Below are 25,038 nucleotides of genomic sequence, written 5' to 3'. Positions count from 1 at the left end.
CGGTGCCTCCACCGACCCTGGAAATTACCGCCCATTAGCTTGACAAGCCTTATCTGCAAAGCCATGGAGAGGATCATAATGGACCTCATAAATAAAGACATAGGGAATTTGCAGACTTTGGATCCATCCCAGTTTGGCTTTGTCAAAGGCAGATTATGCCTTCTAAACTTGGTTGACTTTTTCAAACAGTCACCAAAGCCATTGATGAGGAAAGGCAGTCCATACAGCCTACCTCGATCTGGCGAAGGCCTTCGATACAATACCCACTCGGGTATCATTGAAAAACTCATCAGCTTAAATGTTAACCCATACATCACAAGATGGGTTGCAAACTGGCTGAGTGACAGAACCCACAGGGTCAGAGTTGCTGGCGCCATGTCAGACTCAAAGCCTGTCACAAGTGGTGTACCACAGGGCTCAGTCCTGGGCCCACTCTTGTTTGGCATCTACTTTTCCGAAGTACAAGCAAACACAGGAGGGTTATGGCTGACAAAGTTTGCAGATGACTGCAAACTGGGCCATAGTAGAAAACACATCTGACACAGATATCCTTCAGAAGGGTCTCACAGAAATGGATAACTGGTGCCAGAGCCATGGCCTAAAGTTAAATGCCAAAAAATGCATAGTCATACCCTTCGGGAAAAACAAGGTTACCCCTAGCTACCAAATAGGTGGCAATCCACTGAGCACAGAAGAAGTTATCAGGGACCTGGGGACCCAGGTTGATAGTAGTCTGTCATTCGACACCCATGTAGCTAAAGTAGTTAGGAAGACCTTCTACATTGCCCACCTTATCATGAAGGGATTCTCATCTAGATCAAGGGAGGTCATAGTCTCCATATACTCATCACTCATCAGACCAATGATTAAGTACAATGCCCCATTCAGAATGTATCTGACCCGACACTTGCAGCAGCTGGAGAGGCCACAAAAGTTCCTCACCAAAAGGATAAAGGGTCTCAAACATCTGTCCTATGCTGCCCGACTGAAAGAACTCCAGCTCTATTCAGTCGCTTACCGCTTGCTCAGAGGTGACCTTTGCCTAACATACAAGGCCATGTCAAACCCAGATTTGATGAATATGCTTCACCTCAAAAAATCTAGATCCGTCAGAGCCACAAGGGCAGGAGACTTAAACCTCGACACGGCTATTAATAGGACGTGCTGGAGGGATAGATTCATCACCCAAAGACTCCCTATGCTGTGGAATAAAATCCCGGTATATGTGAGGCAGAGCACCTCGCTGGCCTTGTTCAAGAGAAATCTTGACCAATGGATGGGAGATCGCAGATATACCCCAGGGATTACCTCAGTGTCACTGCTCGACAGAGGCACAGCAAAATAATGGGTATAGTTCCCCATACTAAAGGGGTGGCGTAAGCCACAAAACTATGGGCTAGGCTTGTAAATGCCCTCGGGCAGATAGCCTAGTATGAACCTATGAACCTATTGGATTCGGTCTGAAACTCCGAATTCGAAAAATTTCAGAACGCCGAACGGCACTTGCAACGCTGCTTCTGCATCGGACCATGCGGCAAAAAAGACTGAGGAAATGACGTCGGTCATGCGCTTTTGTACCCTGACGTCCTGATGTCATTTTTAAGTGCCTTGACCGACGTCAGCCTAATACTTTGGTATTCGGGCCGACCGAGGACAGCGGACTACCCATATGTAAGGACTGCAGCAATGTGAGATGAAGAACATCGAATATGATTCACAACTTCAGGATGGTACAGGCACCATCTTGGATATCAAAAATATGTTGAATAGTAAAGCATGTGGCAATAACACAATTCTTAAATATAGCACCCCACCTACGGACATAACAAAACCCTCCAACTGCGAGTCATCCATTTCCGAAAGGATTACAGCACAGTTAACCACTGCCAACAGATCAAATTAGTACTAATTTACAAATTCATGCTGTTATTCCTTCCTATCCTGCTAATCTACAAACAGAAAACTGCAATACTTATGGAGTAACACTTGGCTATTATGCCCATCTTTTATAAATCTGCTCTCATGTGGCAGTGGCAATAAGCAGAAGTACATTCAGCAAAGAAATTAAATCACTTTCGAAAACAGTATTACATTAAGTGCTTGTTATGCTCATACCTCTCAGTTGTACTGATTTTCAGAAACAATCCTGATTTTGGGTCAGATGTTTGCTCGGAGTCTCCTAGAATTTCTGATTTTGTCGCAAAACAGTAGTGACTAAAAAAAGAGTGCTGACTGGTATTTTATTCTTACAAATCTGTTATTTTATCATGCTCTAACTAAACAGTATTGATATTTAAAAAGTGCTCCTGATTTATGTATACTGCCTCTCAGAAGCATAGAAATGGTGGGGTGAAAGAGCAGCCACCTTGGGCAAAAGGTGTCAGGGGCTGTGATCGGCACATCCATTTTAATTTTATGTTCTTCACGTAAACGTGAGAGCATGCCGTATAGAATGACAATGTTAGGACCTGGTGTGCCCCACCTAGGAATGAAGGAGTGCTGGATCAAAGACAGTACAGTTGTGTACACTTACCATAAATGTAGATGTTAGAGTGTCTTCACTGTTGCAGTCATGACTGTAGGGTTCTCCCTTGCCGGCAGGCAGTCCTCGGTCGGCCAGAATCCCAAAGTCTGGGTCCGGCGTCGGCTGTTCAGCCATGCTCCCTGACGTCAGAGCGCCAGGAGTACAAAGCTGACAGCCGACGCCGTATTCTCCAGTTTTTCTTGCCCCAGATGTCAGGTGCTCCAAAATGAGTAAGATCCCATACCCTTTGCAAATACACCTCAAAAGAAGGGTGAAGAAGGGAACCACACAAAAGAAAAAATAAGAGGGGACAGGAGGGAGGGAAACCCAGACTGCAACAGTGAAGACACTCGAACATCTACATTTATGGTAAGTGTACACAACTGTACTATGTTCATCATGTTTCACTGTTGCAGTCATGACTGTAGGGTTGAATGCCAAAGCAGAATAAAAGGGAGGTGGTCATAAAGAAAAGGGGGCGGCTAAAAGGCCCTGCAAGACAGCAGAAGCAAAGCCTGCCCTAGACTTAGAGTAAAGAGGTAGATTATAGTGCTTGGAAAAAGTATGCACTGAATTCCAAGTTGCAGCTTCCAAAATGTCTTTGGTAGGAACTCCTCTGAGGAAGGCAGCTGAAGTGGTAGCAGCTCTGGTAGAATAAGTCCTTATACTCCCTGGGATTTGCTTTCCATGATGTGAATAACAAAATCTGATTCCATGAGCAATCCGTTTAGAAATGGTCTGTTTTGAAATAGCTTTACCTTGGGAACTTGAAGCATAAGAAACAAACAATTGCTCTGATTTCCTGATGTCCTTGGTTCTGTCCAGGTAAAAACGTAGTTGTCTGTGTACATCCAAGGAATGCAAGATCATTTTCCCCTTATTTTGAGGACTAGGGAAAAAAGTTGGCAAGTGAATAGTTTGATTTAAAGCCACTTTGGAAACCACCTTAGGCATGGAAGAAGGATTAGTCCTTAAAGACACCCTGTCTTGATGATGAAAAATAATATAAGGTTCCACAGCCATGAGAGCTTGCAACTCTGAAACTCTCCTGGCAGAGGTCAGAGCTAACAGAATGGCTGCCTTCCAGCATAAAAACTTGATGTCAGAAGTGACAGCAGGCTCAAAAGGAGGTAAAGTGAGTTTTTCCTAAACATAGTTGAGATCCCAAGCAGGAATGGGAGGAGATCTAGGGGACCTTAAGTTCTTAGCTCCTCTGAGAAACTGCCTCATGAGCTGATGGAAAAAGATAGGAGGGTCTGTATTATAATGAGCAGAAATAGCAGAAGCATGGATCTTTATGGAAGAGAAAGAGAGACCCTTATGTAAGAGGTTTGTCAGGTAAAGTAAAATCAGAGGAATGTTAGGAGTAAGAGGATCTGAATCCTGAACCTGCATCAAGGTGCAAAATCTTTTCCATTTCCCTGCATAAGATTTTCTAGTGCTAGGACGTCTGGCTTCTAAAATGACATCCATAACCTGCTTGGGTAGGAGAGAATGAATCAAGGACCCTGGATTAACCAGGCCACCAGGCTGAGAGTTTTGACATGGGAGTGCAGAACCTAACCCTGGTGCTGGGACAGAAGGTTCGGAGTCTGTGGTAATACCCAAGGGGGCTCCAGACAAAGGTTTTTCAGAGTTGGGCACCAAAATTGTCAAGGCCAATTTGGGGCCAGCAAAATTATCATCTTGGGCTTTTCCTGTTTGATCTTTAATAACACCCGTGGAAGAAGAGGTAGAGGCGGGAAGGCATATCCCGAGAGGTTTCTCCAACTGAATGATAGTGCATCCACTTTCCAAGCTAGTTTGTGGAAAGTCCTGGTGCAAAAAATCTGTAGTTGATGATTGAGATGGGATGCAAAGAGGTCTATGTGAGGACATCCCCAGACTGCTGTAATCATCCTGAATATTTTGGTGTACAGCATCCATTCGTGTGGATCCGACAGGTTTCTGCTCAGACTTGTCTGCCAGGAAGTTTTGCTTCCCTGGTAGAAATTGAGCTTGAAGGTCCAGTTTGCAAGCTAGAGCTGTGTTCCATAGATTCATGGCTAGTCTGCAAAGGGGATAGGAATGAGATCCCCCTTGCTTGTTTATGTACCACATAACTGTGGGTCTGTCCGTATTAGTAGCTGTCCTGGTTGTAGAAGATTCCTGAAGGCCAATAGAGCGTTCTGTACGGCTAACATTTCCTTTAAATTGATATGCAGGAGCTTCTGATCCTGTGTCCAAAGGCCCTGCAGACAGTTGCCCTGAAAATGGGCTCCCCATGCATAATCTGAAGCATCCGTGGTTAGTATCTGAGTGGCTGGAAGCAGACTGAAGGGTTTTCCTATGTTTAGAGTACATGCCTTGGACCACCAAAGGAATTCCTTTTGGAGACAAGGCAGGACGGTGATCTGTATGTCTAAACTGTGGCAATGCTGAGACCATACACTTTTTAGGTACCACTGAATTTTCCTCATATGTAGTCTCGCATATGGTACGAGAAGGATGCAGGAGGCCATGTAACCCAAAGCCTGCAGGAATTTCCTTGCAGAAAGCTGAGTTAAAGTTGCCAAGGTTTTGAAAGTTGAAGCCAGCTGTAATTGTTTTTCGGATGTCAGAAATGCCATCTGAGTTGTGGTGTTTAGAAGAGCACCCAGAAAAGTTATCTGTTGTGAGGGTGTCAAATTTGACTTTTTTAAGTTTACAGAGAATCCCAGGAACTTGAGAAGGTTCTGAACAAATTCTAGATAGTGGAGTAAGACATCCTTGCTGTCTGCCTGAATTAGACAATCATCCAGATAAGGGTAAATTTTAATTCCCTTGAGTCTGCAATAAGCTACTACTGGAGCCAGGCATTTGGTGAAGACCCTGGGCGCAGTAGACAATCCAAAGGGCAGCAGAGAGAATTGATAGTGCCTCGATCCGGCCCTGAACCTGAGGTATTTTCTGCATTCCTGCCTGACGGGAATGTGTAAATATGCTTCCTTTAAATCCAAAGTTACCATCCATGCATTTTTGGTCAGCATTGGAAGTAGCTGCTGTAGAGTAAGCATCTTGAATTTTGGTATCTCAAGAAAACTGTTCAAGACTGACAGGTCCAGAATGGGTCTCCATGAGTTTTGCTTTCTGGGGACTAGAAAGAGTCTTGAGTAAAAACCTTGTCCCATCTCTGAAAGTGGAACCAGTTATATGGCTTTCATAGCCAAGAGAGCCTCCACCTGGTTTAAGGCCTCTAACCATTGATGTTTTGGAAGATGTGGCCATCCGCTTGGTTTTGGTACTGTTTGAAAATGGAATTTGTAACCTCTTGAAACCACATCCAGAACCCACTTGTCTTGGGTTATATGAGTCCAATTTAGGTGAAAAAGAGAAAGTTTTCCTCAGAGAGGGGCTTCCAGGCAAGAAGTTCCTGCATCCCAACAGAGGGAGTCATTGAGCCTGTTTTCTATGAGCTTGCGACCTGTCCTCTCCTCCCCTAGGGGTGGAAGTAGTCCACTGTCTTGGTCTATAAGAGGCTTGCGTTTGTGGCCTTCCTCGGGACCATCTGTATCTACCCCTCTGAGGCCTGTCTGAATTGGGAAAGGACCAATTTTTTGTAGGCCAATTCCTACTAAATCTGGGTGGCTGTACTTGTAAGAAATCCTTAACCGTTTGCATGGATTTTGCCTTGTCCTCCATCTTCTTTATCACCTCTTCAGCCTTAGGTCCAAACAAAACATTATGCTCGACAGGAGCATCCAATAACTTAGCTTTTACTTGATCTGGCAAGTTTTGTTCCTTTAACCAAGCATGCCGTCTAATGACTGTACCAGAGGCAGCAGCCCTACAAGAAGCCTCCAAGGCATCAAATCCACAGTATAAACCATGCTTCCCAACTTGTTCAGTGGCATGCATTAAGTCATGTAATTCCTTATCATCTGCACAGGCAGAAATGGAAGTTAGCTTTTGCTTCAAAACAGACAAAAGAAATTGCTGGTAATTCAGCATATGAAATTGACAGTCTAAAGCCCTAATAGATACAGTAGCAGAAGTGTACACTTTTTTGCCCCGTCTTTCTAAAGATCTGGAATCCTTCTCAGTGGAAATGGTGTTTTTAGCAGTAGCGGCCTTAACCCCCTTAGGACCCTGAGAAATGGTTTCAGGATCAGCAGTAGGATTCTTGTACAAAAACTGGTGGGAATCACGAACCCTATAATATCTGTCTGGCTTAGCAGTAGCAGAAGGAAAAGAGTCCGGAGTTAAGTTAGCCTCCGAAAAGGCATCATCCACAATATCCAAAATAGGAGGGATAGCCAGGGGTCTATGTTGGGGAAGAAGAAGAAAATCCCTAAGTCTTTTCTTAGATTCTGAGTACTCCTGTCCTTCCCAGTGAAAATGTTCCCTCATTTCATGTAAAGTTTCCCCAAAAGAAAAATCCTCAGGGGGAGAAGCTGAAGGAAAGGATTCCTCAGCATCAGAATCCTCATAAGGAGGGAAAGAATATTCCTGGTCAGAAGAAGAAACTGAAAAAACAGAAGCCTGATCAGAGGAGTCATAATACACTTCCTGCCTTGGCCTTTTATCTGGAGGGGGATGTGAACCCCTAATCATAGTAAGTAAGTCCTCCGCCATCTTAAGTAACTGTTTCTGAGACTTGGGTGCCAGATCAGAAGAGGCCTGAGCTGTAGTCTTTGATTTGGAGGGAGTCTTTGCCTTTGGCTTTGCCTTTATTAGAAGCTGAGTAGGCCTGAAAACCCCTTCGAAAGCCAGTACCTGCACAGCAGCTCCGGACCCATCCGAAGGAGCATTGTCCGAAGGTCCTGCAACAGAAATATTCAAAGGCCTAGTTGGCTCCTCGTGGGAGTCCGTTTCGGCCATCGGTTCCTAAATGGCCGATGACAGGGGCTGCAAAAGCACCTCACTGACGACGGCCGAACCTGGAGCTGACTCTGCTTGTACAATATCATCCGATTTGGACCTCGGAGGCCTGTCTTTATCCTTGCGTCATTTGTGAACTCCGGTAGCCGGAACAGAATCCGACAACATTTTGTAATTAAAGCGCCTACCGAAGTAATGAAATGCAAAATCGTACCTTCGTTTAATCGTACGTTGATTGAATCTAGCACAAAACCAACGACTAGCTACGTCGTGGTCAGGGCCTAAGCAAGGAATACAGTAAGAATGAAAATCCTTATGAGGTATTTGCTTCCCACATGAAATACAATTATTAACTTTTTCTGACATCGGACTGGAGCAAGAAAAAAGTTTCCCCAACGGGGTACTTAGCTTTGAGTAGGAGAAGAAAATCTTCGAACTGAAGTACTTTTAGCAAAAATTGTCAGGAGTCAGCCAACCGGCAAATGCGAACTGCTATCACGGCACGGCAAGAAAGACTGGAGAATATGGCGTCGGCTGTCAGTTTTGTACTCCTGGCACTCTGATGTCAGGGAGCATGGCTGAATAGCCTGCCGGCAAGGGGAAACCCTACAGTCATGACTGCAACAGTGAAACACGATGAACATCAGACCTTTCCCCTCCCCTCTCCTTTCATGCAATGTATGATGGCATAAGAATTTAGGACCTCAAGCTCCTCCTTATGAGAGAAGAGAGGAGTGCCATATCAGAGAAAGGACCTAGCATTGAGAGGTGCCAAATTGTGCAGCAGTTCTGGGCACCAAATGAGCCAGCTATGGCTCTGTTGTTCCTTATTCCTGAAGTAACAGGATGAGAGCTATGAGATTCACATTATACATTTTAGGCTTGTTAATCATTCATCTATAAATAGGGCTCAAAACCACAACCCAAGTTCTTCCCCAAACAAGTAGTACTTAAAGAAGATTTAAGGTCCTCATCACATTTAATATAAAATAAACATAAGCATATAAAATAACAGTATGCTTTTATTAATATATAGTACTTTTATGTACTGCACAGGCATGGAAGTCTAATGCTGTATTACTTGTGATGCTTACATTAGTTTTATAGCATCACAGGAGATTACTAGGCTATCGACCCAGAGGTCATTTTAAACCTAGCCATTTCAACCCAATGTGATACTGTAGAAGTACTAGTCAATACTAGTCAATACCCAAGATTGCATTTAATGATGACTGCCCATGTCCCGGAGGGCTGTGGGCGCTATCCCCGATAAGAATTTACGGTGCCCCATCCACTCATCCAGGTTCCTCTTGAACAGTGTCATAGAGGTGCTCTGTTTCACATTAATTGGTAGCCTGTTCCAAAGATGTGGCAGTCATTGGGAGATAAATGGGAAATTTAAGTCACAGGCCATATTTAATTCCCTGGAATTGGTAGACCTAGGCTCATTTGATTTACAGATATGCAGCAAGTTCATCAGGTTTGGGTCCTAGGTTATTCTGTAGGCAAGGCATAAGTCTCCTCTAAGAAGTCAATATGATATGGAGTATAGTGACAGGGACTTTAGTCAGTCTGTGTAGGGCACATGCTGGAGGCCCTTGACCTTCTTTTTTAGAAACTTTTGCAGTGTCTCTAACTGCTGCAGCTGCTTAGTATGGTACATACCAAATGGGGCATTATACTCAATTATGGGCCGGATAAGTGCAGAACATATACAGGGGGATTATAACTTCTTTTGCTCTTGAGGCGATGCCTTTACTAAGAAAAAGTGAACTATGTGGAAAGCTTTCCTTACAACGGTAGACATGTGGTGGTCGAAGTTGAGATCGCAGTCAACCTGTGATCCCAGGTCCCTTTCCACTGCATGGGTACTTGGGGTATTTTTGTTTTTGAGACCTTGCTTAAAAAGGCACTATGGGGGAGGCAAGAGCCTTTGCCGGAAGCCGAAAGCCTAGGAGTGCCAGGTGCAAACAATCTCTGGCAAAGCAGTGAGGTTTGTCGACCATGGCTTATAGATATTTTACTAGAAATCTGTGATAATTTATTGACTGTGTTAACTGTTCTAAATTCAAAAATCCAAGGCCTTGCTGAACAATTCTATCAGTATTTTTTTATTTCAAAACAGAATTAAAAATACTTACTTTTGGCCCTTCTCGCTTCACAGGCTCTGTAGACCTGGGTTTGGAACTAAAAGGGAAAGAGCACACTGTTAACAAAATACATTATCAAGTCACGGTACATCTTACATATCAGATCAATGCAAAATCTCACAAAGGTGCATCAAGAGTAAATAGAAAAAAATATGTTCCTCAGATGAGTGGCACAGTGGTTACCACCACCTGCTAGACAGACAGGTATGTAGCCCAGAGACTACGTCGTCTATGGAACAGGCTCATCATCCATGTGAAGCAAAGTTCCTCCCTAACCCAATTCAAGCACAACTTGGACAACTGGATGGGAAACCGGAAAGTCATCCCTGGTTTGGCACCTATGTCTCTAATGGACACAGGTAACCTGTAAATGGTTTATCCCCCAGGCCCATGCTTACACTTATCAAGGATATCAGAAATTGTCAGAGATCTGGGATGCATGGCTAGGCTTAAACAGGTCCTTGTGGTCATTAGACTAGTAAACACCTCTGAACCTGCATCAGAGCTCCTGGTTCTTAAGTTCAGCTCTCAATTGGGAAACCCTTCTCTGTGGAGTCTGCATATCCTCCCTGTGTCTGTTTTCAGCAGATGTTCTTGTTTAGTCTCACATTCAAAAGATATGCCATACTTAAAACTAATAATCTTCCAAATTGTGTGGAGGTGTGCATGCCATGTGCAAGGTTATGTATTTGTGCGTGATCCAATGACAGATTTGTACCCTGTCCAAAATTACTTTGGCCACCTTTCCCAAATCAGTGCTGAGATACGTTCCATATCCCCTATGCCCCTAGCTGGATAAACCTGATAAAATACATAAAAGGAGAGTGAATGAATAAATGAATGAATGAAGTTCCTTAGCTAGTTTTTCTACAGTCACTTCACACTTGTGCATACTGCTATCAACAGCAGTGCAAATCTCGGCAGTCACATATTAACATGACTAAAACAGAATGTTCTTAGCAAGACAGCTATACAAAACCATGTTTTTTTTCTAGCAGTCATTTAGATTTTTTTTGACCATTTGATTTTCTTCTTACCTGTTCTCTTTTGCCATCAGCAAGCATTTATGATCTCATATCATTAGCAAACTAGATTTTGGTTATGGAACTTTTTGCTTAAACCTTTTTACTTGCTGGAGAATGAATTTCCAAAAGGAAGATATCATCAAGAAGTGTTTATCTTGTCACAAATGATTGCTTGCATATACTCCAACATCTCTAATGTCCTACAGTTAACAAAAAGTCACAAACCACCAAAACAGACAACTGTACTTTCCTACCTATTAAGTAAACTTACCATAACAGATGATGTTCAAATGATCAATGCTGCAGTAGCCATAACTATATGGGTTGTATCCAGTTTCAAGGGCACCTTCCGCGCACCCAAACCTTTGTTCAGCTCAAGATGAGCACTAGGAAAAATAGTGGTTTAAATGCAAAGCCCATCAGAGCTTTCATGCCAACTAAGAGAGGGAGGCTAAGACCTGAAAAGGTCAATGATAAGGAAGTAAAAATGTAGATCCTCACCCTGGTAACAAAACATATATACATAAGGATGACAGAGGGAGGGAGCAGTTACTGCAGCAGTGTTCATTTGAAAATCTTCATTTACTTATACAACTGTATTATGACCATCATCATTATGATCACTGTAGTAGCCTTAGCTAAATGTGTAGATTACTGCAGTTTAGACTCAATAGGAAGGATGAGGGTTCAGCAGCCCCTGGAGAATGGGGTAGCAAGGACTGTCCTAGACATGGAGAAGAAATCTAGTTTACAGTGCTTTGTAAAAGCATGCGCAGAGGACAAAGTTGCTTCCTTTAGAATACTTCTAGAATCTAACTCTTTTCAAAAAGCCACAGATGAAGCAAAAACCCTGACAGAATGAGCTTTGACCCTGCCAGGAAATGCCTTTCTCTGGTGGGTATAACAAAAGATAATAATATGACATCAAAGATGTGGAGTAATCCTTTCTCCCTCACTTTTACTTTCTGGAAAAAAGACAGGGAGATAGATCCTTGGCTCATAGTAAACTACATTAGGCCTAAATGAAGGGGGGAAAAATGAATCTGCTTTTAGTGTGTTTGTGTTTCCTCCTACTTTTTTTTTTTGCTTTTGCCTCTTCTTATAAGTACTCAATTTTATTTATTCTACTGCACTTATTGCTGCTTGGTAGTAGACTGATTAAACTGTAACTGTTATTCTAAGTCTTGGTTTAAGCACTTGGGCTTCATACCTGTTGTTTTACATTAACAAGGTTTGTGGTCTGCACTGTTGTGGGAGGAGAGGCTGTATTCTGCCCTTCTGAGCTGGGAATTTCTGGTCACAGGCTTATTGTGCCTGCTTATTCAAACTGTTTCTTTCTGAAATTGGTGCACCTTGTTGCTGTAGCATAGGACCAGATTCAGGCCTGCTGAATCTAACTTTGCTTGTATAACTTGAGCACTGATCCAGGCCATCTTTTTTAGAGAAGGTTCCCCTGCACCCTAGTAGCGGGAGTGTGCAGTTAGAACTTGTCCGATTGAAGACTGCTGGAACAGGGCTCAGTTTTGAGCTTTTTTGGTTAATTGGATAACTTGTTTAACTCAGACTGTTTGTTTTCTATTGTTTATATATATATATATATATATATATATATATATATATATATAAAATGTATAAAAAAAATTTGCACTTTATTCATCTGCTTTTACTGTATTTGTGTTTCTTCCTACTTTATTATTAAGGGCATTGACTACAACTCTGAACATATATATAATAATAAGCATCTTTTTATGCGCTTTTAAAGTGTTTTTTTGACTGTATCTGCTTTATTTTCTGAAAAAAAAAATATACTTGTTTCCCGCCTTTCTAAGCTAATATAGTCCGGTTTTCGGGTTAGTGCTGAATTCAGGGCTGTGCTACATAGCTCTGTGTTTGCCCATACCTTACTTGGATAGAAGGAAGTTTCTCTGTTCACAGGTGAGAGAGGGGAGCTCTGAGCAGCCTATCTGTCCCTAGAGGAGTGGTTTCAGCCCAGAAAGTAGTAGTTTATTAGGCCATTTTGGGCTAATTTCTATCTCGTTAATTTCCCTGCTATAAAAAACGCATTTGCCCGGTTTTGCACGCAGGGCAGCGCAGGATAGCTAGGGTATATCTATTCCCGGCTCCACAAAGTCTCCTCTTCAATTTTTCCCTTGGAACTAGACAAACCTTCAACTTAAGCACTCAAGCCATTCATTTCTCAGCCTGGCACTTGCTCAAAACTCATAGCAAGCTCTTATAAACCCTAGCCCTACAGAAGGACAAGGCTCTCTATTCGCCCTTACCAGTCATTCAGTAAAACAGTTTATTGTACCTATCCAGGCATGTCCAAAGGACAGTTTCAGGTGTACTCTCCAGTCCAACTGGTGAATCTGGGCATTTTGAGGCAATGTTACAATTGCCTCATGTACACAGACAACCCTCTCCTCCTACCACCAAACACTAATACATGCGAGAGATGCAATTATACAGCCAAACTGGAGGCTAAGCTCTCTCAACCCAAGACTGGATCAGACAGTCAAGAGGAGAAGGGAAATACTGGCATCATACCACCAGTCTCACAAAGACCCATTAAACCAGCACCGGCAAAAACACACATAAATACACAAAAACATACTCAGAGGCTCTAAATAAAAATCTGCAAAAGCAACAGAGCCCTCCAAAGCAGATATTCAAGCAACTTCCACCCCCCCCCAACACAAACCATGAAACACATACTTCACAAAACCAGTGTGCCATGCAATCACAGCCCTCAAGGCAAAATAACATACCCAACATACTAGTAATAGGTAAAGTACAGTTTTGTACCTACCATAAATGTAGATGTCCGAGAGGTATGCATCTGCAGTCCTTACAAATGGGTTGTCCTGGCCTCAGGCAGCCCTTCGGTCGGCCGGATTCCAAAGTCTGGGTCTGGCCTCGGCTGATGTCGCACTTCACCCGACGTCATAGCTGCAGTTCTTCGGGTATAAAGGCATCAGCCAACGCCATTTTCCTCAGTGTTTCTTGCCCCAGATGCCAGGTGCCCTCTAGGAAGGCTAAATTTGGATAAATGCAAATGTTTCCAAACAATAGAGAGCAAATAGAAATGAACATGTATATACATATATACAAACAAATACACCATAATAGATTCCCCCAGCTAGCTACAAGATGGGCAAATACCCTAGGAGTACCACAGAGGGGAAGGAGGGTGGGTAATCCTGACTGCAGATGCATACCTCTCGGACATCTACATTTATGGTAGGTACAAAACTTTACTATGTCCTTCAAGGATGCATCTGCAGTCCTTACAAATGGGTAGAATACCATAGCCAAACTGGCGGAGGAGGCACTAAGGAGGCACTAAGAGTTTATGGTGTAGTTAAAATCCCTTGCAAAACAGCAGTGGCAAAACCTGCTCGGGATCTGGAGTATAAAGGAAGATTATAATGCTTGGCAAATGTATGCACGGAGCTCCAAGCAGCAGCCTCTAAAATGTCTTTGGTAGCCACTCCTCGTAAGAAAGCTGTAGTAGTGGCTGTAGCCCTTGTGGAATGAGGTCTGATGTTTTCTGGAGTTGCCTTTCCATGAAAAGAGTAACAAAATCTAATGCAATTTCCTATCCATTTTGAGATTGTTTGTTTTGAAATTGCCTTTCCTTCCATTCCTGTTGCATATGCTACCAGAAGCTGGTCAGTTTTTCTATTGTTCTTGGTTCTGTCCAGGTAGTAGCGCAATTGTCTGTGTACATCCAAGGTATGCAGCAATCTTCCCCCCCCCCCCGGTTCTGTGGGTTGGGGAAGAATGTTGGTAGGTGTATTGCTTGGTTTAATGATACCCTGGAGACCACCTTTGGCATAAAGGTAGGATTAGTTCTCATGGACACTCTATCCTGATGGAAGATAAGGAAGGGCTGTACTGCCATTAATGCCTGTAATTCAGAAACCCTTCTAGCTGAAGTGATTGCAAGCAGGAATGCAGTCTTCCAAGATAAGTACTGTAATTCTGCTGTTGCTGCTGGTTCAAAAGGTGGAAGTGTCAACTTTTCTAACACAAAGTTCAAGTCCCATGTAGGCAATGGTGGTTTCCTTGGTGGCTTTACATTTTTAATTCCTCTAAGAAACTGCCTGAGTAGAGGTTGAGAAAAGACTGGAGGATCCATGTTGTATTCTGCTGAAATTGCTGATGCATGAATCTTAATGGAGGAGTAAGACAGACCATTGTGGAAAAGCTCTGCTAAGTATTCCAGGATGTTAGCTATGTTTGGCAATGATGCATTTACTCCTTTTGTTGCACTCCAAATGAGATATCTTTTCCATTTTGCTGAATAAGTTTTCCTTGTTGAGGGTCTGCGAGCCTCCAAGATAATGTCTTTAACCCTTTGAGATAAATCTGGGTTATTTTTCCTTATGTAATGTTCCAAGCCGCTAGCTGCAGTGTTTTCAAGTTTGGATGCAGGATTTTGAAGTTGTTCTGTGTTAGCAGTAGAGGTAGTAGGGGTAGAGGCCATGCGTGTTCCCGGAACATACTCCTCAGTAGCGGGTACCAATGTTGCCTCGGCCAATCTGGAGCTATCAAGATGATCCTCGGGTGATCTTCTTTGATCTTCAGTAGCACTGTGCATCAAAGGAAGAGGTGGGAATGCATATGCTGTCAGGTTTTCCCAACTGAAGGATAGGGAGTCCACCTTCCAAACAAGTGGGTGGTATGTCCTTGTGCAGAATTTTTTCAATTGGTGGTTGTGTGGGGATGCGAACAGGTCTATTTCTGGCAGTCCTCATTTCCTTGTGATGGTTTTGAAGATGTCTGGATGCAGCATCCATTCGTGGGCATCCGTGGTGGTTCTGCTTAAGATGTCTGCTAGTATATTTTCTTTTCCTGGCACGAATATGGCTTGGAGCTGAATGTTGAGGCTCAGGGCCACATTCCAGAGGTCCATTGCCATCCGGCATAGAGGATATGAATGTGTGCCTCCCTGTTTGTTGATATACCACATAACTGTGGTGTTGTCCGTCCTTATCAGCAAATGACCCTGTTGTAGAAATGGTCTGAATGTCTGAATTGCCTGTTTTACTGCCAGCATCTCTTTTTGATTTATGTGTAGGTTCATCTGGTCTTGAGTCCATAAGCCTTGTATGCACTTGTCCGCCATGTGTGCCCCCCAACCGAGGTCTGAGGCATCCGTGGTGATAGTCTGGCTTGGGTGAGGCCTGTGGAAGGGCAGTCCTTTGTTCAATTGACAGGCCTGGGCCCACCACTGGAATTCTTGCTTCAGGCATGGAATTATTGGAATTTTAGTTTCTAGGCTGTGTTTGTGCTGAGACCATAAGTTCCTCAGGTACCATTGCAACTTTCTCATATGTAGTCTGGCATGTGGAATTAATATTATGCAGGATGCCATGTAACCCAGGGCTTGCAGGATTTTCCTTGCTGTAAGCTGGTTCTGCGTTGTTAATGCCATGAAATAGAGTGGTAGCTGCTTCTGTTTTTCTGTTGTGAGGAATGCCATCTGGTTTGATGTGTCCAGTTCTGCACCCAGGAAGGTTATCCTTTGGGATGGTATCAGCCTTGACTTTTTTGTGTTGACTGTGTATCCCAGGGCTTGCAGCAGGTGAATAACCTTTTTCAAATCTTTTGTTAATTTGTCTTTGCTGTCCGCTTGTAACAGGCAGTCGTCCAGGTATGGATAAATTTGAATTCCCTGAAGCCTGCAATGAGCAATTACTGATGCCAGGCATTTCGTGAATACTCTGGGCAGTAGATAAGCCAAAAGGCAATGCTGAGAATTGATAATGCTCTGATCCTGCAAGAAATCTGAGGTATCTTCTGCAATTTGGTCGTATGGGGACGTGCAGGTATGCCTCCTTGAGATCCAGAGTCACCAGCCAAGACTCCTTGCCCAGCATGGGAAGAAGTTGCTGTAGGGTCAGCATTTTGAATTTTGGAACAATGAGATATGTGTTTAGAGCGGACAGGTCGAGGATAGGTCTCCATTGTTTTTCCTTTCTTGGTACTAGGAAAAGCCTTGAATAAAATCCTTGTCCTTGTTCCATAGCCGGTACCTTTTCTATAGCTCTCATCCTTAGTAAGTGGTCTATTTGCTGTAGAGCATTTGTCCTTTGGTTTGGAGGTAGGTTTGGCATTCCTCTCTTCCTTGGAAGAGTATGGAAGTGAAACCTGTAACCTTTGTCTATTGTCTGTAAAATCCATTTGTCTCCTGTAATGTAATGCCAATTTACTGAAAATAAGGCTAATTTTCTGCCTAAGGGTGCTGCCAGTTGTTCCCTGGTAGGCGGTTTCAGAGCCAAGTCACTGCGATTGTCCTGTAGAAGTGGTAGTGGCTGGATCTGTGGCAGTAGTTCTCTGGCTGTTAGGCTGCCACTGACGTCCCCTGTAGGCACCTCTGGATTGACCTCTGCCTCTAGGGCGTCTATTTCTGCTTCTCTGTGCTCTGGTGGTGTCTGGAAAGGACCAATTTCTTGGAAGGCCAGTTCCTACTAAACCTCGGAGGCTGGACCTGTAAGAATTCCTTGACTGTCTGGACAGATTTAGCTTTTTCTTCCACCTTCTTCAACACTTGCTGTGCAGGGGAACCAAACAAACTGTGCTTTTCCATGGGAGCATCTAGAAGCTTTGACTTTACATGGTCTGGTAAGGATTGTTCTTTTAACCATGCATGCCTTCTGATCACTGTACCAGTCATGGCTGATCTAAAGGAAGCCTCCAGTGCATCATAACGGCATTTTAAGGAATGATTACTGACCTGCTGAGTGTTATGCACCAAATCCTGAAGGGACTTACGGTCTAAAGGTTCAGGGGAGGACAGTTTTTTAGTGAGCTGATCTAACAGAAATTCCTGATACTGAATCATGTGGAATTGACAGTTTAAGGCCCTAGCCGAAAGAGTAGCAGAAGTATAAACTTTTTTACCCCATCTCTCCAATGCCCTAGATTATCTTTCAGAGGGGAGGGGGGTTTTGGCAGAGGCAACTGCTACAGCTTTGGGGCCCTGTGAAATAGTTTCAGGATCTGCAATAGGAGCCTTATACAAATGATAATGTGTGTCCGGAACCCTGTAGTATCTGTCGGGCTTAGCAGGGGCCGGAGGCAGTGAGTCAGGGGCAGTACAAGCATCATTAAATGCATCATCCACAACTGTAAGTACTGGAGGAATAGCTAAAGGCCTATGCTGTGGTAAATGCAAAAAGGTCCTAAGCCTTTTCCTAGAGTCTGAAAAATCCTGGCCCTGCCATTGAAATTGTTCCCTCATAGCATGCAAGGTTTCCCCAAAAGAAAATTCCTCAGGAGGAGAGGCAGAAGGTATGGAATCCTCTGCATCAGAGTCCTCATAAGGAGAATAAGGGCCCTCTGGAGGATTTGTATTTTCTGAATCATCAGAGGAATAATCTGAAGAAACTGGCTCAGGGGGCTCTGCTCTAAGCCTCTTCTCTGGAGGTGGGTGACAGGCCCTGTCAGGGTGAAACTGGGTTCCCCTGATCAAAGAAATGAGATCCTCTGCTAGACTAAGCATTTGAGTACTAGAGCTAGGCCTGTGAGAGGGGGCTTTAGCAGGCACGGCCTTTGAAGATTTAGCTGCTTTAGCCCTGGCAAAAGCCTTAATTGACATGGATGCAGGGGGCCTAGCAGCTCCACGTGCAGGAGTAGATACATCTAAGGGGATAGTATCTGATAAATCCTGAGAAACTGTAAAAGCAGGTGGATTTTCAGTAGCAGATTCAGCCATGCTGGAAGAGGCCTCGGTAGAAGGAGGCATGCTTTCGGCCGAAGGAAGAACCGCGGACTTGGCTTCAGCCGAAACCGAGACACTCGCGGTTGGCTTAGCCGCGGTTTCGGCCGAAACCGGACCATGAAAGTGTCGGTCCTTTTCCTTACGCTTTTTAGCTAAATATGAAGTCGGAGTCTCCGACGGCATGATATAAGCAAAAGCGGAGCCGAAAAACTCCTCAGCAAACTCCAACCGACGTCTAAGTGTTCGTCGGTTGAAGGAAGCACAGGCTAGACAAGCTGCTACGTCGTGGTCTGGGCCTAAACAAGGTAGGCAGTAAGAGTGGAAATCTTTATGAGGTATTTGTTTCCCACAAGTTAAACAGTTATTCACTTTTTCTGACATTGGCTGAGGCAAGAAAGAGTCCCCAACGGGGTACTTAGCTTTTTAGAAGTCTTCGGTAGTAGCAATCCCTGGTTCTGACCGACCGGCACTTGCGAACAGCTTCTGCTTCGGGCGCCACACGGCAAGAAAGACTGAGGAAAATGGCGTCGGCTGATGCCTTTATACCCGAAGAACTGCAGCTATGACGTCGGGTGAAGTGCGACATCAGCCGAGGCCAGACCCAGACTTTGGAATCCGGCCGACCGAAGGGCTGCCTGAGGCCAGGACAACCCATTTGTAAGGACTGCAGATGCATCCTTGAAGGACATCGCTATAGTCAGGCACAGTGACGTCCCACTCACTAGGCTGAATAAGGAGAAGGTTACTGTTAGCTACCTGTCGGGCACCAGGATCTGCCACATAACACAAGCACTCAGGTCACTCCCAAACAAGTACAAATATGACTCTGTCATTGTCCATGTTGGTGTGAATGACCTCAGCTGTACCTCCCTGGACTACATGAAGAGAGACACAGAAGAGCTCTCTGATCATGTAGCCCAGGCCGGTATGACCTGGACCCTGAGTAGCATCCTGCCCTCACCAAGAATGATACCATGGTATAAAGAAAAAATTATCAATTTCAACAATTGGCTAAGTTTCTGGTGTCATTCAAAAGGGGATCCAGTGTCTGTCTGTCTGCCTGGGATGACATGCTCGACAAGCCAAGCTGCTTCGCTAGAGACGGCTTGCACCTGTTAACCCTTAGGCTTTCGAATACTGGCCAAGGCTTTTGCCACCCCCATAGTGCCTTTTTTAGGCAAGACTCAAAAGACAAACCCACCGCCGTAAATAGCACAAGTAACAAAAATCTGAGGGTAATACTACTCAAAGCCAGAAGTCTAAACCTCAAAATGCACGCACTTGAGGCCGTCCTCAGTATGAAGAAAATTGATATATGTGCAATAACAGAAACCTGCTTTAAGGCTCCACAGAGCACCCCAGCACTACCAGGCTACAACTCATACCACACATTTCGGCCACAGAACCCGGACCGAAATACAAAAGGTGGGGGAGTATCCACATATTCATCAAGGATATCCACACCTCCAGGTTTGTGACACAGCACGGTGCTACAGAGGTTATCCACGTGCAACTAACAACAGGCAAAACTGCAATTCAAATTGTAGCTTGCTACAGATCACCCACCATGTCCCAGAACCCCCATTCTGCATTTCTGGAAACACTGGGTAACATAAAGGTCCTACCAAACACCCTAATATTGGGTGATTTCAACTACCCAAACATTAACTGGGAGAACTACTCAAGTACTAACTCCCTTGCCCAACATTTCCTAGAATTTATAAACTCAAACACCCTGGAACAACTGGTCAACACTCCCACCAGAGTTAACATACTGGAACTGGTCATCACCAACATGAGGGACCGGTGTTCCACACTGGAGGTCAACCCCTCGCTGGTTAGATCTGACCATAAACAAATCACTTTGGATATCCACATTCCGCCTCCACCCCCGGACAAGGAAACCACCGTGAGAAACTTTTCGAAAGCAAACTTCACGCTACTTAAGACGGAGGTGGAAAGTCTCAAAGCCCCCATGCTAAAGGATAACGCTGTCAGAGCTGCAAAATCCTTTACTAATGCATTCTATGGGCACCTACAAGAATGCATAGATCATGCTATCCCAAGCAAAACCAAGATTCATTCCTCCAAGAAAACGAAACCAGTCTGGTGGACCCCTGCCATAAACAAGCTATACAACAGAAGGAGGAAACTAGTACAGAAAAGTGTAAATTCCCAAGAAGGGAAGACATCCCTGATCAGTATCAGCAAGAAACTACGATCCCTCATAAAATCATCCAAGGCGAGCTTTGAAAGGAAACTTGCCAAGGACTCCAAATATAGTCACAAAGCATTCTTTAGCTATGTCAAAATCTAAGTGGCAATGCTCAGATCTGCTCGGAGTTAGTGCAGAATGGCACAAAATACACTGAACCAGCTGATATTGCCAACATCCTGGCAGATAGGTTCAGTGCAAACCTCACTCCCAAAAGGGCCCATAACCATATTAGAAGAATGTAGAGCCCCTGAAGTCACAGACACTCGGGTTAAAATAGCCCTCTCCAAAGCCAAAAACACAGCATCAATGGGACCGGACGGTGTCCCAGGCTGCATCCTACACGAGCTCAAAGATGAACTAACCACTCACCTAAACACACTGTTCAAACTCAGCCTCTCCAAAGGCTACGTACCCATAAAGTGGTGCACAGCAACGGTTATTCCGCTCCATAAAGGTGAAGCCACAACAGACTCCGGGAACTATCGCCCTATAAGCCTGTCTAGCTTGGTCTGCAAGGCTATGGAGTGCATCATCATGGAACTCATTAACAGAGACATTGGGAACCGCCAAACACTGGACCCTACCCAGTTCGGCTTTGTTAAGAGCAGATCATGCCTCCTAAACCTGGTGGACTTCTTTGAGACAGTTACCAAGGCTATAGACGAGGGAAAGGTGGTACACACAGCCTACCTAGACCTCGCAAAAGCCTTCAACACCATTTCCCATTCTGGTATTATAGACAAGCTCACCAGCCTGAACATAAACTCCTATGTCACAAGATGGGTTGCCAATTGGCTCACGGACAGAACCCACATGGTGAGAGTTGCAGGAGCTAGGTCTGACTCTAAACCAGTTACAAGTGGAGTTCTCCAGGGCTCAGTCCTAGGACCCCTCCTGTTCGGCATACACTTCTCAGAGGTACAGACATGCACAGGAGGACTATGGCTGACCAAGTTTGCAGACAACTGCAAACTAGGGGCTATAATTGACTCACCAGCTGACACAGACATCCTCCAAAAGGGTCTCACTGAGATGGATACCTGGTATCAAAATCATGGCCTCAGGCTAAATGCCAAAAGGTGCATAGTTATTCCCTTTGGAAATAAAGTACCCACAAACTACCACATAGGTTGTAGTCATCTAAATACGGAAAATGTAATAAGGGATCTGGGGACCAAGTAGAGAGTAATCTCTCCTTTGATAATCACACTGCCAAACTGGTTAGAAAATCCTTCTATGTGGCCCACCTAATCACAAAAGGGTTTGCATCCAGATCAAAAGAAGTCACTGTGCCCCTCTACTCATCACTCATCAGACCCATCATAGAGTACAACGCCCCATTTGGGATGTACCTTACAAGACACCTGCAACAGCTGGAAAGACCACAGAAGTACCTCACAAAGAGGATCAATGGCCTCAAACAGATGCCCTATGCAGCTCGACTGAAGAAACTCCAGCTGTAGTCGGTTGCATACAGCCTGCTCAGAAGTGATCTCTGCCTGACATACAAGGCCATGTCCAACCCAGAATTGATGGACATGCTCCACCTAAAGAAAACCTTATCCCCTCGAGCCATACGCTCTAGGGATCTAAACTTCAACACAATAAACAGGATGTGCTGGAGGGATAGATTCCTGTCCCAGAGACTTCCCATGCTTTGGAAGAAGATTCCAATCTACATTAGGCAGAGCTCCTCACTAGCACTCTTCAAGAGAAACCTTGATGAGTGGATGGGAAACAGAAAGTTTATCCCAGGGATCACTTCAGTGGCTCTGCTGGACAGAGGCACAGGGAGCTAATCTAAGAGGGTGGCAAAAGCCAACCCATTCTGGCTAGGCTTATAAATGCATTCGGGCAGATAGCCTAGTACCTACCTATGAACTAGTTCTCAAAGAAATTCTATCTTTATGGAAAATGAGATAATGTCTCAGATTCATGTCATTAGCTATACCTCATTAATGTCAAGTGCCATTAGAATGACAGATCAAACTCAAAAATAAGAAAAACAGTTGTCTTTGCAGGGGGCAAACCCCCGCACCCCCCATTAATTATATATACTAACTCTGCGATCACACTACAGTGGGGAATGGGCCCATTCCCCAGTCCCTACTGTACTGTGATTACAAAATACAGGCTCCACATTATCACCATAAGTCGACATTTCAGACACTGATGTATGAGGTTCAACATGCTGACACATTTATGTCCATTGAGATATTATCGTGTACCCTGGCTGTCCTACCATAAGAACTTGCAAATTAGATACTCTTCTTGCGGAGGTCAGAGCAATTAATAACACTGTTTCCATGTTAAGAACCCTCAAGTCAGCATGATGTTCAAATGGAGCAAGGGTTAACCTTTCCAACACAAAACTAAAATCCTAATGAGGAGCCACCCATTTTCTAGAAGGCTTGTTATGCTGCACCCTTTTCAAAAACATTTTCACACGAGACCGCACTGAAAAAGGGGGATCCATAGGTAGACAACGGTTGGTTAAATGGGTATTAAAAATGTCAGATTTTCCAAAAAAAGCAAAGTGAAAAGAACTGTAACACTTACCTCAACCTCAAAAAGTAATTTAGCACAACCTTTACACAGGAAAAAGTAGTTTTAAATAAGTTTTAACTACTTTTCTTCAAAAGTAAAAAGTAAATGAAAGTCACATGACAGTCATTAAAAGCACATTTTCTTGGCTTAAAATAAATACTTTTATGGAAAAAGTTAACTTTTCTGACAAAAAGGATGTGGAAGGTTTCTTCTCTAAAAGAAACTTATCTGCACAGCAATGTAGAAGCATTAGCCGACTGTTGATCCTTGAAAGTCTGCAAGAGGAGCGCTCTTTGGCAGCAGGAAGCTCTGAAGATCTTGGAGAACAAACCACACTTTCTTCAGCTCTGTCTGAAACTAATTAAAACATTTCTTGAATTAGATCTGATTATGCACCTTGAGCGTGAAAGCACTTATCAATGAGCTTTATTGTTTTATATTATATTTTAGGGTTGTTGTTTATTAAACCTTTGGTTTTAACATGCTAGCCACGGCCGTCGTAGTGTGATCATTCTTCTTCTTTTCATTACTATTTGGTGTGCTTGGGACCGACTTTCAGCTGCAGTTCATATATATTTTAATTTGCAATGCTAAGAGGACTGTTCTTATCTCTAGGAGATAGATGTGAAGATTGGCCTCTAAGAGGGACCAGGTGCCTTGAACCATCTGTCCAGAGTAGTACTCCCCCACCCTACCTGGCCTCTAAGAGGGACCAGGTGCCTTGAACCATCTGTCCAGAGTAGTACTTCCCCACCCTACCTGGCAAGCATCTGTGGTCAAAGTGGCCTTACAGTAGGGAAGAGTAAAAAAAAAGCAACCCTGAGAAACTTCTGCATAAATCCACCAGTTTACATGCTCTCTGAAAATCTTTGTGATGCGACTAGGGGAATTCATGGGGTGCTGACCTATTGATCACTGTATTGCAGTTGTCTACTGTAGAATTCTCATGTAAAATCTTACTAGCAGCACAAGTGTAATAGCAGCTGCTGCTGAACTGAGAAGCTGAAGAATCAGCCTGGCTGGAGGGAACAAAGAGACAACAGATGCATGGTTTGACTCTGTAATGTCAGCAGTCTGGCTTGAGGCAGACTTAACCGGGAAACTACACTGAGGGGAGCACACCTATGAACACAAGCACTTGGGTTAGAGGGATATGAGACTTGCAGTACTGCACTGTGATGCCCAGGTGGACAGAGAGTTGGAAAGGTAGTCTCTGGCATAAATGAGAAGATATATATATAACCAAAAATACACCGATGTACCACACAATAGCGTCTTTAATAACACAAAAAATAAATAAAAACAGTGGTGAGCGCTTTCGCAAAACTAATTGCTTCATCAGACAAGAAAATAAAACACTCCATTGCTTATATACAGATGGAACCATTGACTCAATCACTTATGTCATAGGTCAATTAAGGCATTAAAGCTATATAAAACTTATAAATGTAGAAAAGGCTACATACAGAGAAAACTGCATATAAAAGACACATATAAAATACTGCATGTAAATGCATACAAAAACTGCATACAAAAGCTATATACAAAACTGTTGGTAAAAGACCTAAGTAATGTGCATAGATATAAACTCCATAAATGCTGTGTAGCTATGAAAAACATAGATAAAAATAAAAGGCTAAAAATCTGGATCAAGTCATAAAATCTATCTACAATATGTATGTATAACTAAAAGTACTCTATGTCCCTAAGATAAATGTAATGGGTGTATGAGGTGCCTAAAATTAAACATGTTTGAGGCGTCTTGCTTTCAGGAAAGGAACCAAGGAAGTAGAGCCATTAAGGCTTGGATATTTACCTGCATTCAATTTAATGATCCATCTCTGTTCACAGCTTTCAGTAAAATTTTCTATATCCCCTCCTCTAATGTTTTTGTGTATGCGCTGTAGCACAAAAAACTTAAAAGAATGTGAATTATCTGTATTAATAATATGCTGGGCGAGTGCATTAGTGGGTTTCTTATTTTTGACATCACAAAGATGTTCTAG

At 43.6% G+C, this 25,038-nt stretch overlaps 1 protein-coding gene across 1 annotated transcript in view; it reads right to left on the bottom strand.

Annotated features, from left to right (window-relative positions):
• DNTTIP1 (deoxynucleotidyltransferase terminal interacting protein 1) overlaps nucleotides 1-25,038 on the bottom strand; it is a 1,330,332-nt gene that overhangs the window by 724,317 nt on the left and 580,977 nt on the right. Inside the window, exon 8 of the mRNA XM_044088998.1 lies at nucleotides 9,505-9,550. Within this exon, the coding sequence (XP_043944933.1) occupies nucleotides 9,505-9,550 (46 nt within the window). The remainder of the gene's footprint in view (nucleotides 1-9,504; nucleotides 9,551-25,038) is intronic.

This window comes from Protopterus annectens, chromosome 12.part0 (assembly GCF_019279795.1).
Source record: "Protopterus annectens isolate FY-2018-M chromosome 12.part0, PAN1.0, whole genome shotgun sequence".
NCBI classification, from domain to species: domain Eukaryota; kingdom Metazoa; phylum Chordata; order Ceratodontiformes; family Protopteridae; genus Protopterus; species Protopterus annectens.
The sequence above is the reverse complement of the archived record's forward strand: the minus strand, read 5'-3'. Positions and strand labels throughout refer to the sequence as shown.